General features: G+C 39.1%; 1 protein-coding gene and 1 non-coding gene across 8 annotated transcripts in view; one reads left to right on the top strand and one right to left on the bottom strand.

Moving 5' to 3' along the window:
* HERC3 (HECT and RLD domain containing E3 ubiquitin protein ligase 3) overlaps nt 1-18,600 on the bottom strand; it is a 105,658-nt gene that overhangs the window by 63,427 nt on the left and 23,631 nt on the right. For all 7 annotated transcript variants that reach the window (XM_053666325.1, XM_037141077.2, XM_037141076.2 and 4 more), the window contains 5 exons: nt 7,337-7,496; nt 5,041-5,117; nt 4,012-4,233; nt 2,956-3,047; nt 202-332 (listed from right to left, as the gene is read on the bottom strand). In XM_053666325.1, the coding sequence (XP_053522300.1) occupies nt 202-332; nt 2,956-3,047; nt 4,012-4,233; nt 5,041-5,117; nt 7,337-7,496 (682 nt within the window). The remainder of the gene's footprint in view (nt 1-201; nt 333-2,955; nt 3,048-4,011; nt 4,234-5,040; nt 5,118-7,336; nt 7,497-18,600) is intronic.
* LOC119046140 (small nucleolar RNA SNORA79) lies at nt 15,787-15,932 on the top strand. The gene has a single exon (XR_005081919.2). It is a non-coding gene; the product is annotated as a small nucleolar RNA SNORA79 (small nucleolar RNA).

The raw sequence follows: 18,600 nt of genomic DNA, 5'->3' as shown, positions 1-18,600 counted from the left end.
AGAAACCTAATGTCCCTATGTTGCTCTATTTACCTAATGCCCTTCCTAGCCACACCCTGCTCAGATCCAACTCTCCAAACTTCCACCATAGGTGTGCATGCAGCTAAGGTTTCTTAAAATGATGGTGGTTAGGTCTAACCATATTCTCCAAGATCCATTTCTGGGCATAACAAATACTAGGAAGCTCTTAGGAGCACTCACCTGCCACAAGCAATCTGAGTTACTTCACTGCCCATCAGCTCTAGAACTCTTCTTGGATTAACCTCATCATTCATGGAATCATGTCCAAGTTGCCCGCAGGAACCAGCACCAAAGGTAAACACACCTCCACTCTAACAAGGAACAAAACACCACATGACTGCACTGTGTCACCACATTTGAGTACACTCCTCTAAAACCCTCTGTATACAAAATTTATATCACAACAGGCTGTATGAGAACACTACGCTCACTTGATACTTGGCCGAAATCACTTCCTTGGAATATTCATTAAATTAAAAAAATAATAAAAAAGGAACTTAAGACTCCATTTTACGGAATGAAGACAGCACTGCTCAAAGGAATGTGTGCTATCTGTAAATTTTGAAAATTGTTTAAAAGAACAATGATGTGTTAGGAAGCAAAACAAACAAACAAAAAAACAAAGAAATAGGAGAAATGAGATGAATGTGTGATCATTCATATATAAAAAGTCAAATACTCTAAAACTCCTTGGTAAATTAGATATATTTTTAACAGCTATATGTGAACAAATGCTAAGGCATTTTATTAAAGTGAATCTATAACAGTTTCTTCAACGTGAAAATAATTTTCACTCTCTCTAGATGTGACTCTTTTTTTAGTACATTTTATTGATTATGCTATTCAGTTGTCCCATCTTTTTCTTCCTTTTATCCCCCTTCACCCAGTACCTCTATTTCCTCCAGCAATTCTCTACCTTAGTTCATGTTCATGGGTCATACATGTAAGTTCTTTGACTTCTACATTTCCTACACTATTCTTAACCTCCCCCTGTCTATTTTGTACCTACCAATTATGCTTCTTATACCCTGTATCTTTTCCCCCATTCTGCCCCTTCCCTCCCCCTACTGCTAACCCTCCATGTAATCTCCATTTCTGTGATTCTGTTCCTATTCTAGTTGTTTGCTTAGTTTGCTTTTGTTTTTGTTTTGCTAGGTTCAGTTGTTGATAGCAGTGAGTTTGTTATTTTACTGTTCATAATTTTTATCTTTTCTTAAATAAGTCTGTTTAACATTTCATATAATAAGGGCTTAATGATGATAAACTCCTTGAACTTGACCTTATCTGGGAAGTACTTTATCTGCCCTTCCATTCTAAATGAGAGCTTTGCTAGATAGAGTAATCTTGGATGTAGGTCCTTGCCTTTCGTGACTTTGAATACTTCTTTCCAGCCCTTTCTTGCCTGCAAGCTTTCTTTTGAGAAATCAGCTGATGGTCTTATGGGAACTCCTTTGTAGGTAATTGTGTCCTTTTTTCTTGCTGCTTTTAGGATTTTCTCTTTGTCTTTAATCTTAGCTAATGTAATTGTGATGTGCCTTGGTGTGTGCTTCCTTGAGTCCAACTTTGTTGGGATTTTCTGGACTTCCTGGAAGTCTATTTCCACTGCTACATTGGGGAAGTTTTCCTTTATTATTCTTTCAAATAAGTTTTCAATTTCTTGCTTTTCCTCTTCTTCTGGCACCTCTATGATTTTGATGTTGGAACAGTGAAAGCTGTCCCACAGGTTCCTACGCCTCTCCTCATTCTTTTGAATTCTTGTTTTTTCATTCTGTTCTGGTTGAATATTTACTTCTCCATTCACTGTTGGTTCCCTGTATATTTTTCTTTATTTTATCTTTGTATAGCCTTCACTTCTTCCTTTATATTGTGACCATAATCATTTCTCTGAGCATCCTTATTACCAGTGTTTTGAACTCTGCATCTGATAGGTTGACTATTTCCTTGTCACTTAGTTCCTTTTCTGGAGTTCTGATCTTTTCTTTCATTTGGGCCATGTTTCTTTATCTTGGTAAGAAAGAACCTGTTACATTGTAAGGGGCAGAGCCTTAGGTGTTCACCAAGGCAGGACAACCTCAATTCACCATGCTGTCGTGCTGTCTGTGGAGGAGGGGTCAGAGGGGGAACAATGCTGCTTTCTCAGCTCTCACCCTGCTTTCAGTAACTTCCTCCACTTCCCACAAGCCAATTGCATCCTTCTGGTGCTGATTCCTGGGTGGGTAGGACCCTCCAACAGATTATCCTGTGATACTGGCAGTCCCTTCCACCACTGCAACCTCCACAGCTTTTTACAGTCAGAGGTTTTGAAGCTTTCTTTTCCCAGAGTTGGAACCCTGGGTTGCGCAGTTTGTCTCATTCCCCAATTGTTCCTCCTGATTTATCCTCAAGTGAGTGCGGAACCTCCCATCTGCCAGCTGCCACCTTGTCTGCCCGGTCCCAGCCACTGCCTTACTGTTCATCCTCTCCACCCCTGGCTGCCCCTCTCCACCCCTCCTACCAGTCTGGATGAATGTTTCTTCTTTAACTCCTTGGTTGTCGGACTTCCATATTGTTCAATTTTCTGGCAGTTCTGGTTGTTTTTTGTTTTTAAATTGGTTGTTACCCTTCTTTTTGTTGTGTGAGGAAGAGAAGAGTATCTACCTATGCCTGTACCTTTGAAAGTTGGATGTAACTCTTTTAGAAGCAAAAGAAATAGGCTGATAATTTTAAAATATGAATTACATTGCTCTTGTCTACATATTTAGATGGCTTGTTTTAAAGGAACCCAGAATGTTGTTATATATACTATATTTGAAGACTATATACATTGAACTATTTTCAAACAACATCACTACTCTCTCTCGAAAACACTATCAAAAATAATCAGTGATAATCGTCCATATCATACCCAGCACCAAAGTGTCACCGAATGAACCAGAATACTCCAGAGTCCCTTACTTTTGTGAGGACTGCTGTGTGTTCTTCTCCACAACTAATATAGACAACTTTTTGTGTTCGTAAGAGTTTCACATGGCAAGGAGACTCTCGATCTAGAATAAGATCAATTATCAGAATGTCACTACCATTTTTGCTCTTGTGATGAAATATACATACCAATCTTACCACAAATTTTGGTTCCCCCTGGATGGCTGACTCCCATATTCAACTTCTTGCCTGCATCTCCATTTGGATGTCTGACAGACATATCATTTTTAATATATCTAAAACCTAATCCATGGTTTTCCCCACACTCCCCACCTCTGCTCACCTACCTCCCCACCACCCTGCCACACACACTGAGTCTTCCTCCTTTCACAGATGGTAACTTTATCCTCCCAGATTTTCCTCTGTTTCAAACCGCACATCCAACACTGAATAAAACCAATTGGCCCATCTTCAAAACAGATACGAAGCCCAGCTTGACTCCCACTGCCTCCGAATTGGCCTTCCAGCTTCCCCCTGGACCCACTGTAGCCAAAGCCAAGAGAAGTCACTCCTCTCCTCAAAGCCCTCATGTCTTCCCCTTTCACTGCAAGAAAAAGCCAAAACCCTGCCCCTGCCCTACTGGGCCCTATGTGACGGGCCTACACTGACTGCCTGACCTCCAGCTCTGCTGCTGTCCCCTCAGCCCCCTCCACTCTTGACCCCACCACACATCCTTCCGCACCACAGCCTTTGCCCATCTTGTTCCCTTTGCTCAGATACTCACGTGTTTCGTTTCTTACTTGACTTCCCACAGGGCTCTGCTCAAACAACCTTTTATCACAGATGCCCTCCCTGACCACTATTTGTAACACAGGACACTTTCCCCTCAACCCCCCGACATACTATGTATTTATTGATCTGTTGTTGCCCACTATATGCAACCTTCACTAAGTCAAGGTATTACCTCTTTTGTTCACTGCTGCACCCTTTGTACCTAATATGGGTCCAGCACATAGGAGATCCTTAAGAAACACGTGTTAAATGAGTGTCTTTTTGAACCAAAGAGGTACATATGAAGCACTTACTTACCTTCTTCATCACTGAGCCCTAGCTGCCCTGCATTATTCATCCCCCAGCCAAAAACAGCTCCAGAGAGAGACAGGGCAAAGCTGTGGGCCCCTCCTGCAGCCACCTGAGCCAGTGGGATCCCCTCCAGGGACTTCACCCTCTGCGGGCTGGCCTGGGAGGGAAACTCCTTCCCCAAGCCCAGCTGCCCATGGCTGTTCTTCCCCCAGGTGAAAAACTGACCATCTGAAATAAGAACAGAATATCTGGTGTTAAATAATCTCCATAGAAAAATACTGCTGCCCAGTAGGGTCATCTGCTCCTTAAACCCACACATACACCAAACCCACCCAAGGGCAAAGGAGCAAAGACACTTCATGCTGTAGTTCTGTCATAACCAAAGCTCCCACTTGTCATAACAACAAAGAAATAAGCTGAGTCTAACTACTCTTCTAAGGCTATTAACATTTATGCAAATAAAAAATTAAATGTTTAAGTCAATTCAGTTTTGAATAGGCCAATTACCGCACTTAGATCCACTAAGCAAACTGAACTATTCTGACTCCCCAAAGACCGTGAGACCCAGGACTTCACGAGGCCAGCTATGAACAGGATTGATTACACCACAGAGTATTAAACAGGACATGTCAGTGTAGACTTCCTTCAAATTTATTCTAACATAGAACATGGTATTGCTTGCAGGCTTAGATTTCTCTGATTCCCTTTTCATTTACTGGGGCACCTGATAGTGGAACAGTGAGCTTGACAGTAAGCTGTAGCTAAGAAAAACCAATCTTCTCTGTGCGACAACATCTTGGTGCAGCCTGCCTGCTGCTGCTCTTCCCCTGGGAGAGAGCTGGAGCAGCCATGGTGGCCACCGTCTGCATCATCCACTTCCTGAGAAAAGTAAGGTGCCTGGGAACTGCCACTGTCCAGTAGCAATGCATAGACCCTAGCCAGTTCATTGAAGGTTTCCAGTTAGATAACACCACACAAAAATGCACAGAGAATTGGTGGCAAAACTATCATAACATTAGCATAATGTTACATTACCAGCTGCAAGAGCCAAGCAATGCCAGTTGCCACAAGAAACTTGTAATATCGTCTGCTGGTTTAGCTTTTGTATTAACCTAAAACAGAAAAGGATTTATTCTTAAGAAGGTCATTAACAAACAATGATCAGAAATATCCCCAACTAAATAAAACAGTTGTAATAAATAATATCATTTTTTCTACCAGACTTTAAAAAATCAAATATATAATCTTACTTGATATAACTCCATTAGGTCTTTCACTAAAAGACCTTTCACTAGCGTGCCTCTTAGGCACTTTTAAAAACAAAACAAAATAAAACTTCTCCACTTAAACCCATTGTCACACCCTCTGTTAATTCCCACCTGTCATCTCCAATTCAGGAACAAATGGAGTAAAACTACAGAAGAGAATTCCCTAAGAATATGGCTGGTGTCTAAATGGCTTTCAAAATGAGGGCAATGCCATGATCCAGCACTTCCACTTCTGAATATATACCCAAAAGAATTGAAAGCAGCATTCCCAAAGAGATATCTGTACACCACGTTAATGGCAGCATTATTCACAATGGCCAAAAGGTAAATGCAACCTAAGTGTCCATCAACGGATGAATGAACAAAATATGTCATATAAACTGAATATTTTATATAATCTACACTATATTTTTCCCATTAATCCACCTTCAAAAAAAGAAAATTCTGTAACATACTTCAGTGTGGATGAAACTTGAGGACATCATGCTAAATTGAAATAACGCAGTCACAAAAAGACAAATACTGCATGATATGATTCCTCTTATGATGTACTGAGTGTAATCAAACTCACAAAAACAGAAAGTAAAACGGTGGCTGCCAGGGGCTCAAGGAGGAAAAATGAGGGGTACTGTTTACTGAGTATAGAGTTTAATTTTTACATGATAAAGTCCTGGAGATTGGTCACAGTGTTTAATGTGAGTATTCTTAATGCCACCAAACTGTACACTTAAAAGTGGTTAAGATGGTAAGTTCTATGTTATGTGTATTTTACCACAATTAAAGAAAAAATAAGGGCAATGCTGCCAAAACCCCGATTTTCTAGAATGCTAAAGAGGAAGATCATACGATTACTTTTCAAATCACATTCCTCTGCTTGCTCATACGAAAGACAGATAAGAACAGTACCTGCTTCACAGGGGTGCGGTGAGAATTAAATGGAAAAAATCCATGTAAAATGCCTTGCAGTGCCCAGCAGAGTTGGGCAGTCTGGGAATAACTCCTGCTCTCTGCTTTAACAGTTCACAAGTCGCCATATTCCTCTTTATTAAGCATATGGCACAGAAACAAAGGAGTCAGATGGACATGCACTTGAGAGGTGGGTATTTTAGGAAATAGAAGGAGCCAGGAAGGGGGAATTACAGTGGTAGCTCTTGTTTCTGTTAATGTTTCATTTTCTCAGATATAAAAAAGTTAAAATAGAGTTCATGTGTGCACCCAACTATTTTAATTGATATGTAATTATAGATTCACATCAGTTGTAAGAAATAACAGAGAAACCCCTTATCCCATTTCCCCCAATGGTAACATTTCGCAATACTGCAGTATAATATCATAACAAGAATACTAATGTTAATACAATCTACTAAGCTCATTCATATTTCCCCAGTTTTATTTGTACTCATTTCTGAGTGTGTATTAATCCTACCGCCTGTATATATTCATTTTATCCACACCACAGTCAAGATACTAAACAGTCCCCACACCAGGATTCCTGGTGATGTACTTTGACTATTTCCCTCCCCCATCCACAGGTCTTGGCAACCACTAATCTATACTCCATCTTTAAAATTTTTTCATTTCAAGAATATTATACAAATGTAATCATACTCATATTTTTTCATTGCTTTTAGAGAGAGAGGAAGGGAATGAAACATCCATGCAAGAGAAAAGCATCAACTGGTTGCCCCTCATACAAGCCCAGATGAGAGATCATACACACCCGGACAGGAGCTCGAATTCGCAACCTAGGTATGTGCCGTGACCAGGAATCAAACCCAAAACCTTTCGGCTGCAGAATGACATTCCAACCAACTGAGCCACACAGCTAAGGAGGAATCATACTCACATTTTTTAACTTGAGATGCACACTTCTATAACTAATTACAATTTTTGTGATGAGTACTATAACAGTATAAGGCACAACAGTAGCACAAAGGAATAGCAATTAAATGAAAAAAAGCAGAAACTAAAATATAGCAAATATCTAACAAAGCAAAAGCAGGAAGTAATATTTATAACAATTGACATTTGAAAACTCAGATTCCTTTCTCTGACATTCTTACCTGGGCACTGCCACTGAATCCTCAGTAGTCATGAGTCCCAGCTGACCATCACTCCCTGCACCCCAAGAAAACAGCTGGCCCCGGTCACTGAGGGCCAGATTGTGGGACTCGCCACACGCCACATGGACAATGTGCTGATCTGCCAAAGCTCCAATTTGCTCTGAAAGAGACCACACCAAAGCAGGAAAATGTACAACCAAGAAACAGGAATTGCACAGAATTACCTTCCCAAGTAGTTTGTTTTTCATATTCATATTGGAGGTTATAAATTTTTTATGTTTCTAAAAGCTGTCAATTTAGACCCCAGCTATACTGGGCAGCACACATATCTCAGATGGTCTTTCATGTGCCTGGATTGGGGGGCACAGTCTAGGAGAGGGTCTCATTGTCCCCAGGCAGAATTTCACTCAGTCCCACTGCTTTCAGCAATATACCGCATTTTCACTCACATTTGGACCTCTCTGGTTCAGTCACACTACAATGCTCCCTCCCCAATCCAGAAAAACACCTTTCTCCCTCAGTTCTGGAACACAGTCTCATACACATCTAGCTAAAAGATAAGAGAATTTTTCTGAGAAAACTAGCTCAAAAGACCCAGAGATACAAACATTTCTGAGTACCCCAGTGAAATGTCCAGCTTCCCACTAGTTAACAAGACTTGCGGACTTCCGGCCAAAATGGAGGTGTAGGTGGAAACACTGTGCCTCCTCGCACAGCCGAGTTTAAAGACAACAAAGTTTTAGTAACAAACATGCAACCAAAACACAGAAAACTGAACTGTCTGGAAGTCCAACAACAACAAACCATTCATCCAGACAGGTAAGAGGGGCAGAGTCAGCGGCTGGCAGAGTGGGGTCGGGCAGCAAAAAGCGGCCGGACCAACCGAGGAACACAGGGAGTGAAGTGGGAAGTGGGACAACTGTAATGGCATAATCAATAAAATATATTTTTTTAAAAAAGACTTACCAACACATAGCTTCACTCAGGTTTTAGTACCTCATTCTTAAATATGAAAGACTGGCCAAAAATCATCATATATTTGAGGGAAAGCTTAACATGAAAAACAAAGAGCAAAACAAACAAACAATGAACTTTAAAAGAAAAGGATCATGCAGGGAGCAGGAAAAAATGTTTAAGTCATTAGAGAAATAAAAGATAGGGAACATTCAAATATTCAGAAAGCAAACAAAACTACCTTGAAGAATAGAAATAAAGCCCCATGAATGTAAAGGAAAAACCTTCAAAAGCAGGATAGGAAATTAGAATTAAAGAAATTTTCTAAGAAATAGAACAAAAAAGAAAAGAGTAAAATGAGGAAAAAATAAAGAAATGAGGGGATTATTCTAAGGGGTTCAAAAACAAGTAAAAACTAAAAAAAAAAAATACAAGTTGGAAAACTTTAAAGAAGGGCAAAAAAGATTTCTCATTACCTAACGACATGAGTTTTGCACTGAAAGGCCCTATTAAGACTCAGAATAATGACTCATAAAACACTGACTTCTGAAAGTTCTCAAAAGAAGAGTTTATATATAATGGAACAGATATCAGAATGGCATCAGATTTCTCAAAATCAATACCAAAAACTAGAAGACAATGAAGTATTGCCTTCACAGTGAAGGAAAATTACTTCCAACTGAGAATTATATACTTAGCCAACTATGAATCAAATGTGAGAGGAAAAATGAATTTTCGGGCACATAAGGCTCTCAAAATATTTTACTGCCCACACTGCCTTTCTCAGAAAATACCAAAAAATCATGCCTCTAAAACAAAGGAATCGGCAGGAAACAAGAATTTTACATAGCAGAGGTGAAGACTATTTCCAAGGTAGCTATGTAGCAGGCCTATGAAGCAAAGAATGTCTCCATGGTGAAAAAAGAAATACAATCTAGTGAGTTTTACATTATGTTTTACTATTCGGTCATACAATACAGAGGTTACAATGACAAAGGTGGGAAAATGAAATAATTAACTCCAAAAAACAGCAAATGTTTTACAGGAAGTAAAAGTAATCATGGTGCATGAAGTCATAATAATCAAGTAAATATAATTTATACTACATAGTTAAAAACTTAGTTGTCAGTTGTTTTTTTTTAAGTCAACTATTTGAGAAGAGAGAAGCATCCAGAGGTGAGGAAGAAAGGGTGGGTGGAGAATATGAGAGAATGCTAATCTTCACCAGTGTGAAGTCTCCAGAGTATGTCCAAGATTGAAAAAAATTAAAAAATAACATCATAAGCATGTTACTGAGAAATATAAAGATAAAAATCCAAGTAACAGCCTCTGCAAGAGAGACCCAAGGGTGAGCACAGTGCAGCAGGGAGCTGTTACTTGACCTTGGCACAGTCTGTGGAAATGTTGTATTCGAAAACAAAGTATCTTTTTTTTTTTTAATTAAGCAGATGAAAATACGCTCCTGTCAGAAAATCTCCTTAAAGATGCCATGACTCCTGAGGTTCCCATTGGCCACCCTCTTTAACCTTTTTGGTATTAGGACCTACAGCCTCGCCCTACCCACTAGGAGCAGCCCTGTCTTTATTTTAGAAAAATGTACAGTAAGATACTCCTGCTAAAGTCGCTCAGGTCACCTGATTTCACTCCTCTGGCCATATTTCCTCCTGGAACCACAGCTGCAGGATTTGGGCAGTTTTTACGTCCTCCCAGGCCTGGCTGACACCTCAGCCAGGATGAAAGGCTGCCCCGCAACCCATCCTCCTATGCCAACCAGTAGCCTTTCCTGCCTGGGTGTCAGCATACAGCCTAACATGACAATACTGCTTCTCTACTGCCTGACAGCACAGTCTCTACCTGATCAGCTACTTCTTTCCTTGCTCAAAATTCATCAGCAGCACCCCTCTTGACCTCAAGAGGGCATGCCTAGATTTCAAGTACCATTTCTTCCCAGTCTGGTCAAGCCCTAGGCAAACCACTTCCTGCCCCATCAACCACCAAAACAGACCTCAGTCTACCATCACAACAAAACTTGCAGCCCCAAATGCAGAGGAACTGTTCAGTAAAGCAAAGATTTGTGGAGAATTAAACCACTGGTTATTACCAAGTTTGACTTATGTTTTTTCTAGCCAGAAAACAGAGCTCATCTGTTTCAGCCTGGGGCTCTGCTACAGTGAAATTACAACTGTACTTGAACAACAATAAATTAATAAATAAATAAACAACTAACTAACTAAATAATTTTCAAAACAAAGAAAATCTTGAGAAAAAGAAAATAAGAAATAGAATAAAGTGAATGAAGAAAGTATAAAATTTAAAGAGCTTTAAAAAAGAATAAAAATGCACAATAAATATAAAAAAAATAAAAGTAAATAAACAATCCCTCCCTAGGTCAGGGCAACAAATTCTGCTTCACTCATACCTCTCACTGACCACACACCCCTGTCCCAGTTGGGAACCTTCAGTCTGAGACGCACATTTTCACATGCAGTCTCTTCTGATTCATTATATCAAGACTCTATACTATATTCTATAAATTATGACAGAACCTCAACCCACACATTAAAATAAGCACATGAGAAATATCTGGTATTTTTTGAGGATAAAAGTACATTTTCTCTCTGGTCCTCTCAAAGCAACACTTTAAAGTCTTTAGAAGTCTTTAGCAATGTTACCAACTCTGACTGAGCCAAGGAAATAGAGCAGAAGAGTGGCAAATGTGGAAAGCTGCGGAGAGAGCCTTCAGCAGTTCGACTGGACTTACATTATTAGCACTTTATTAGGATTATTTCTACTTGGCTTGTGAGGCCATAATAATTTTTCATGTATTTCCAAGTTATGATAGGGATGATATGGGCCTAGAGGATAGATGGGTAATGCCAATACTTACTTAGTTCTTGCAACCACCCTGTGAGGCAAGGGTTCTATAAACCCCAGCTCAGAATAAGCATATAACCTAGCCGAGATTCACAAATACTGAGAGGTGGAGCGAGGACTGGGCTCAGGTCTTTCTGACTTTAGTGGCCATTATACCCACTAGGCCATCATCTTCCCCGCTGAAAATGGACTAAGCAGATTTTAAATTGATGACAGCAACTATGAATTGAATAGCCTAGGAATGGATAACAGGAAATTGACTCTTTCCCCCACTGATTCAGATGAGAACATATACCCAATAGTTCACAGTTAACAATATGAGCAGTTGGCTGGAAATTAGTGATCATTATTGAGTACTAAATTTCTCACTAATAAAACTCTAACAAAATAAATTAAATGTCAGTAGTTGGTTTGACAAAAGAGATTAGCATGGGAAATCTAGTTCTGTGTCCCGCGGTGCTGTGGATTCCAAGTCCTTACACTCACCCGCAGCTGGTTGCTGTTACCCGCTGAACTCTCACTCTAGTCCACTCTAGTCTCACTGCTGCTTTCAGCTCTTCATCAGATGACCCCAACATCTGTGTCACTCCAGCAATGAATGGCACCTGTCATCTCTTCCCAGGCTAGTTGAGACTTTCCTGGATCTTTATATGCTGAGTAACTTCTGGATTGTACCATGAAAATGTTTGACTATTATATTATAAGACTCTGAGTCTTACTGAAATCTTCTTGTGAACGTTAACAATTTTGTTTTAGTTTTCAAAGCCTGCTCAGTGCTATTTGGATGTGTGCCCTGAGTGCACCATATGGTGCCCAATCTGGAACCTGGGTAGTGGTCTATTTGTTACTTCACATCTCAGAATCATCTGTATGCTAAGTAGGAAAACATCCACAGAGTCACAACTCAGAGGTGAGCCCACAGTTCATAGATAACCATATGGAGCTGCTTTCCTGAGCTCTCCCTCCTCTGAGATCCCCCCAACACTTCAAGGTTTCCTGGGGCTTCTTTTCAGCTCTGCAGCCAACAAACTGTACTTCCATAGCTGTGCCTGCCTCTGGGGCCAAATAGCAAGAGGGCCAGCAGGAGAAATGGTCAACTCAATGCCAGTTCAGTGGTACTTGGAATTCTGGTCTTCTTTCCCAATCTACCTGCCATTATTTACTTTCCAGCATCCTCAAAAATCTGCTCCAATCATTCTGTCCAGGTTTTATAGCTGCATTCAGTAGGGAGGAATGTGCTTATGCCATCCTGCCTGGAACTAGAAACCCAGAGACAGATTTTTAAAATAACATTTTTTCCTACTACATGCTTTTTTTAATCGGAGAAAGTCCACAGTCTTTGTTCTACTTGGAAAAAAAAGAAGAAAGAAGAAGAAGAAGAGCAAAAGAAAAAGATAAAAACAAAGACCCAGCTCTACTACAAATGCTCAACTAAAAGTATGTTTACCCTTCCTTTACAGTTAAGTGCTCGATTCCTGGAGGCAAGCGGGGTCTCCATAGTGGATACTTAATTGAAGTTATCCTAGCATATGTATCAAAAACTTACTTGTTTAATCCTATGTAAGACTGTCCAACTTTAAACAATCATCAAACCAAATCTTTCCAAATAAAGAATCAGAGAGAAAGATCAGTTATGATAGTTCACAGTAGTATTTATCAGTTCAGGGACAGGTGACTTAATTGGGCCGTAATGCTCATACACAGAACCCAAAAATAAAAAATGTTTCTAAGAATACTTTCTTCTCAAAGCCATAAATCTAAATTTACCTTGTATGCTTTTGGATGCAATAAGCCAAATACACTGACTAAGTGAATCGGAACATATGGAGGCCTGTCACAGGCAATGGGAGGGGAGAAGGATTTGTGTTTTTGAGTCATTAACACTCCACTAGTCAGAAAAAAATCAGTGGTAGTGACTCACTTATTTTCAGAAACTCAGAATTGCCAAAACCATGGTATAATCTGATACCTTAGTAGAATTTGGTAGAGAAAGATTACACATTAGGAAACTGCCCGATGGCTGTGGTAGAGGGAATCCTAAAAGCAGAAGGGCCTCCGTGGAAGAAATACACAGTGGTGTGTATAACTTTCTACATTTAAATGCCTAAATCCTCCAGTTGATAATTCAAGAGCCCTTCAAGAAAACTGAAATCTTAATCCTCAGGCACAAAATACTAACAGTCCCTCAAAGGTCAGCTCACATGGTTACCCTTCACAGAGCTTTCCTTTTCTGTACAATGACAGCACCAAAGTGACTACAAGAACTGTAAGAAATGCCAGGAAACACCTGTTGAAGATATAAAGTCTTTAACATCAAAATTCAAATGTCAGGCATTAAGATGTCTCAAATGACAACCAAAGAAGTCACAGACATTAAAATGCTATGATTCATATTAAAGGAGGAGAAAATAAACGGGTTATTTCAAAACCACTGGAGGAGTTCATGGATATTTCAAAGCATCGTCATCCTTTATGGGGGGACAGGGTAGAATGGACAAACTAAAATATTTCTAAAAACTACATGACTCAGAAGTGACAGAACCAAGAGAGGTCCATGTAGAAACTAGATCTACTAATATAAACAGAACATTGTTAAGAACACCCGTTTCCCCCACTTCTGTACGTCTTCTTTACTGTGTGAGGCTTCCTCACGCAGGCGTGTTCCATGACTACATTTCCAGCCTGGGTCCTGTCTCTGGAGGATGGGGGGTGGGGCTCAAAATTCTAGTCTTCTAATCATTGCTTGGTCCTTCTGGTGACTAGGCCCCACCCAGGAGCCCACCCAGTCACTTCATTAGAACAGAAGATGCTCTTAGTTCTCTTATCATTTAGGAACTTACAAAGTTTTTAGGAGCCCTGTGTCAGGAATGGGGTCGAAAAACAAATATTAGAACAAGAGATACAGTGCTCTTATCACTTAGGAAATTACGAGGGTTTTTAGGAGCTCTGTGCCAGGAACTAGGAGCAGAGGCCAATATATATATATATTTTTTTCTATTATGTCATAAACATTTATTCTTATCCAGAATAAAAACCTACCCCTCCCAATTTTTACTACATACTACATTTTACCACCAGCACTGTTCTACATCCTTAGAGCTCAAATATGTGGCTTCGCCAAAACCCATGGACTGACCCAAAAGAAAATACAAAGCTCTCTGTACTAAGTCACAAAATACACACTAGAAGCTGACATTTTCACTGTGCAGTCACAACAAAATACTTGCTACTCCACTTCTTTCCAAAGAGGCTGTGTAAAAGTCCCTATTTCTGACTCACCAAATAAACTGTAGTAAATGTAAAAATTATATTTGATTAAATCAAAAGATATAGAGAAAATAAGCTTATAGGTATTAGGTAAAATGAAGAAAGGACCAAAAAAGTGAAGTTATAATACAAATCCTATCTATACCTCCTAACAAAGTAAATAGTAGACACCTAATGTTAGTATGCTACCCATCAGGACAAACTTATTTAAGGCAGGCATTTTGACTATATTCCTTAGAATTTTGCATGCTCTTTGATAACAGCTGAATTTCTATCAATGTATTCTAGGGAAATACTGTACATTGCACTGCTATAAACAGGAAAAAAGAAAAAATTGGGATTATACACTATAAGTTGAAATATACAGTCTTTTAAAAAGCGAATATACTAATAGATCAACATGAACATGATTATCATATAAAATACTCATGAGATATTAAGAGAAAATAAAGGTTACAAAAAAAGTATTATGATATAACCTCATATTAAAAATTATATTATTGTTTAGCCCTGGCTGCTGTAGCTCATTGGATTGAGCACAGGCCTGTGAACCAGAGGATCTTGGTTCAATTCCCAGTCAGGGCACATGCCTGGGTTGCAGGCCGGTTCCCTGCAGGCCAGTTCCCAGCAGGGGGTGCACGAAAGGCAACCATACATTGATGTTTCTCTCCTTCTCTCCTTCCCCTCTAAAGATAGATAAATTAAATTAAAAAAATATATAGAGAGATGTTTTAAAATACTGGAAGGATATATTTCTAAGTAATAAGTATATTTCTTTGTTCAGGGTGATACAATAATCCTCTCACTAATTGACAGAACAAATAAAAACAAAATCAGTAAGGTAGATATATACTGATACAAAACACACAAGAGACCTGAACATCACTATCAACCAACCTGATCTAATTGACGTATACAGAATGCTCCATCCGTCACCAGCAAAATACACATCGTTTTCAGTAGTAGACACAGAGCGTTCACCAAGATAGACCATTTTCTGTGCCATAAAACAAATCTGAATAAATTTAAGAGGTCTGAAATCACATAAAATTTGTCCTCTGACCACATGGTATTAAACTAAAAATAATTAACTGAAAAATATCAGTAAAATAGCTATGTATTTGAATATTAAACTACACACTTCTAAATAACCCATGGATCAAAGTTAAAAAACCATAAGAGAAATTATTATGAAGTATCATGAAATGAATAAAAATAAAAGCACATCCAATTAAAATTTGTTGGAATATAAAGTGATGCTTAAAAGGAAATTTTAATATGAAATGCTTATTAGCATAAAAGAAAAGCAGCAAAACAGTGATTTAAAATTTCACACTAAGAAACAGGAAAACTGTCCATGGCAGTTCCTCTCACTGCTTGGAGCCTTAGTCGGGGAATGTGGTCCATCACACATTTAAGCTAACTCGTCTTCAGTCAGAGCGCCATGGGGGTGGGGTGGCTGCTCATTCGTGCCTTCTGATTTTTGCAGAGTCAAATAATTACAACAACAACAACAACAAAACAAAAACAATTTAGCAAATTACCCTGGCTGGGTAGCTCAGTTGGTTGGAGTATTGTCCCGTACACCAAAACGTTGCAGGTTTGATCCCTAGTCAGGGCACATACGTAGGTTGTGGGTTCAATCGCCAGTTGGGGTGCTTAGGGGAAGCAATCGATCAATGTTTCTCTCTCACATGCCTTTCTCTGTCTCATCAATAATCCTATCATCAAGTGAAGATTAAATGAATAATAAAAAATAAGTAAAGCTCTTTTAAAAAATATAGGATGGTACATTTTATGCTATGTGTATTTTGCCCTAATAAAAAAAATGAAACACTACACTGATTCTGAACTTGTTATATACATGGAGTACCCACTATATCCATAATAATAAAATAACCAAAACTTACTGACTGCTTCCTGTGTGCTAGGAACTGTTTTAACTGCTGTTTATGTTCTATTTCATTTAGTCACCACCCGAGTGCCTATTTATGAGTGCCTAACCCTATGAGCCAGGCACTCATAAACAGATCTTCATTTTTTAAAAGATTTTATTTACTGATTTTTAAAGAGAGGGGAAGGGAGGGAGGTTAGAGATACATCACTGGGTGGTTGCTCTTGTGTGCCGCCTACTGGGGACCCACAACCCAGGCATGTGCCCTAACTGGGAATTGAACTGGCAACTCTGGTTCACAGGCCAGCACTCAATCCACTGATCCACACTAGCTAGGGCTATATTTTCATTTTTAAAGAATACCTCAGGCTCTAATACTCTGCTAGTAAGAATATAAAATGATAGAACAACTTTGGAAAATAGTTGGCAGTTTTTCAAAATGCAGACTTTACTCCATGACCCAACAATTCCACTTCTAAGTATATACCCAAGAGAAACAAAAACATACATCCACACAAAAACCTGAGCACAAATGTCCCTCACAGCATTATTTATAATAGCCTAAAAGCTGGAACAAGTCAATATCCATCAACTGATAGAATATAAATAAAATGTGATACACACACACAATGGCATATTATTGGGCAATAAAAAGTAATGAAGTACTGATACAACATAGATGAACCTTGAAAACATTATGCCAAAAAAAAAAAAGAAAACATTATGCCAAGTAAAAGTAAGTCAGTCAAAAAAACCCTCATATTGTGATTCCATTTACATAAAATGTCCTGAGTAAGTAAATATGTAGATTAGTTGTTGCCTAAGGATAGGGGTTAGAGAATGAGGGGAGGAGTTGCATGACTGCTAATGTTTATGGAGCTTCTTCAATAAAGCGACTACTAAACAACGAAGATGTCTCAGGGTAGAACACGGGTACAAACCTGAGTCAGCGGGCTGTCGCAGGAGTCCAAGTGCAGTCAGCTGCCATAGATGTAACCACACAGCTTCTCATTCTGTATACTCAGTTTTAGGGTTACAAATAAAACCCCGTTCATAGCTTTGCAAGCTTTTTAATGTAATTTTTTTTGCTTTAATTTCTTACAAAATTTTGTACAAATGCAACAATTCTGTATCAATTTACTGCTTCTGAAATATATATTCACTCATTATACATTTTATTTTTTATTGTATTTATCTCCATTACCATTTATCCCCCTTATACTCCCTTTCCTCCAGGTAATCATGACACTGTGGTCCATGTCCGTGAGTCCTTTGTCCTTATTGCCTGATCCCTCCACTCCCTAACTGTCACCTTAGCTGTCATCCTGCTCTCCATCTATGAGTCTGTCTCTGTTTTGCTTCTTAGTTCAGTCTGTTCATTAGATTCCACATATGAGTGAAATGATATGGTATTTGTCTTTTCTGACTGGCTTATTTCACTTAGCATAATGTTCTCTGAGTTCATCCATGCTGTTGCAAAGGGTAAATTCTTCTTTTTCACAGCCAGGTAGTATTCCATTGTGTAAATGTCCAATAGTTGTTTTATCAACTCATCTACTGATGGACACTTGGGCTGCTTCCATAACTTGGCGGTTGTAAATAACACTGCAAAGAACATAGGGGTGTTTATGTTCTTTTGGATTAGTGTTCTGGGTTCCTTTGGATATATTCCCAGAAGTGGGACTGCTGGGTTAAAAGCAGATCTATTTTTAATTTTCTGAGTTATCTCTAGGCTGCACCAGTCCCACCGATAGTGCAAACAGGTTTACCTTCCCCCACATCCTCACCAGCACCTGTTGTTTGTTGATTTATTGATGGTGGCCATTCTGACAAGTGTGATGGTATCTCATTGTGGTTTTAATTTGCATTTCTCTGATGATTAGTGATGTTGAACATCTTTTCACATGTCTACTAGCCATCCGTATGTCCTCTTTGGAGAAGTGTCTATTCACGGTTCTAAACATATTCACCTATTTTTCCTATTATTTTTGTAGTTTTACATTTTACATTTATGTCTTCATACATTTGTAAGTTACTCTTGACTATGGAGTGAGATAGAGAGTCTAGGTCCATCTGCAGGTGAACAACCAGTTATATGGACTCCATTTACTGAGTAAACCATCCTCTCCCACTGAAACGCCCCACTAAGCATATGCCTGATCACCTGGGCAGCCATGCAGTCTTGAGCAGAAATAAATTCTGCATAAAAGCTTAAGAAAAGTCAAAGTGCCTTAGTACTTTAAATAAATATACAAATGACACACAGCAAAATTCA

Source organism: Artibeus jamaicensis, unplaced genomic scaffold (genome assembly GCF_021234435.1).
Source record: "Artibeus jamaicensis isolate MK-2021 breed Jamaican fruit bat unplaced genomic scaffold, CSHL_Jam_final contig_452, whole genome shotgun sequence".
NCBI lineage: Eukaryota > Metazoa > Chordata > Mammalia > Chiroptera > Phyllostomidae > Artibeus > Artibeus jamaicensis.
Note: the sequence above shows the minus strand (reverse complement) of the source record. Positions and strands in the feature narration are given on the sequence as shown.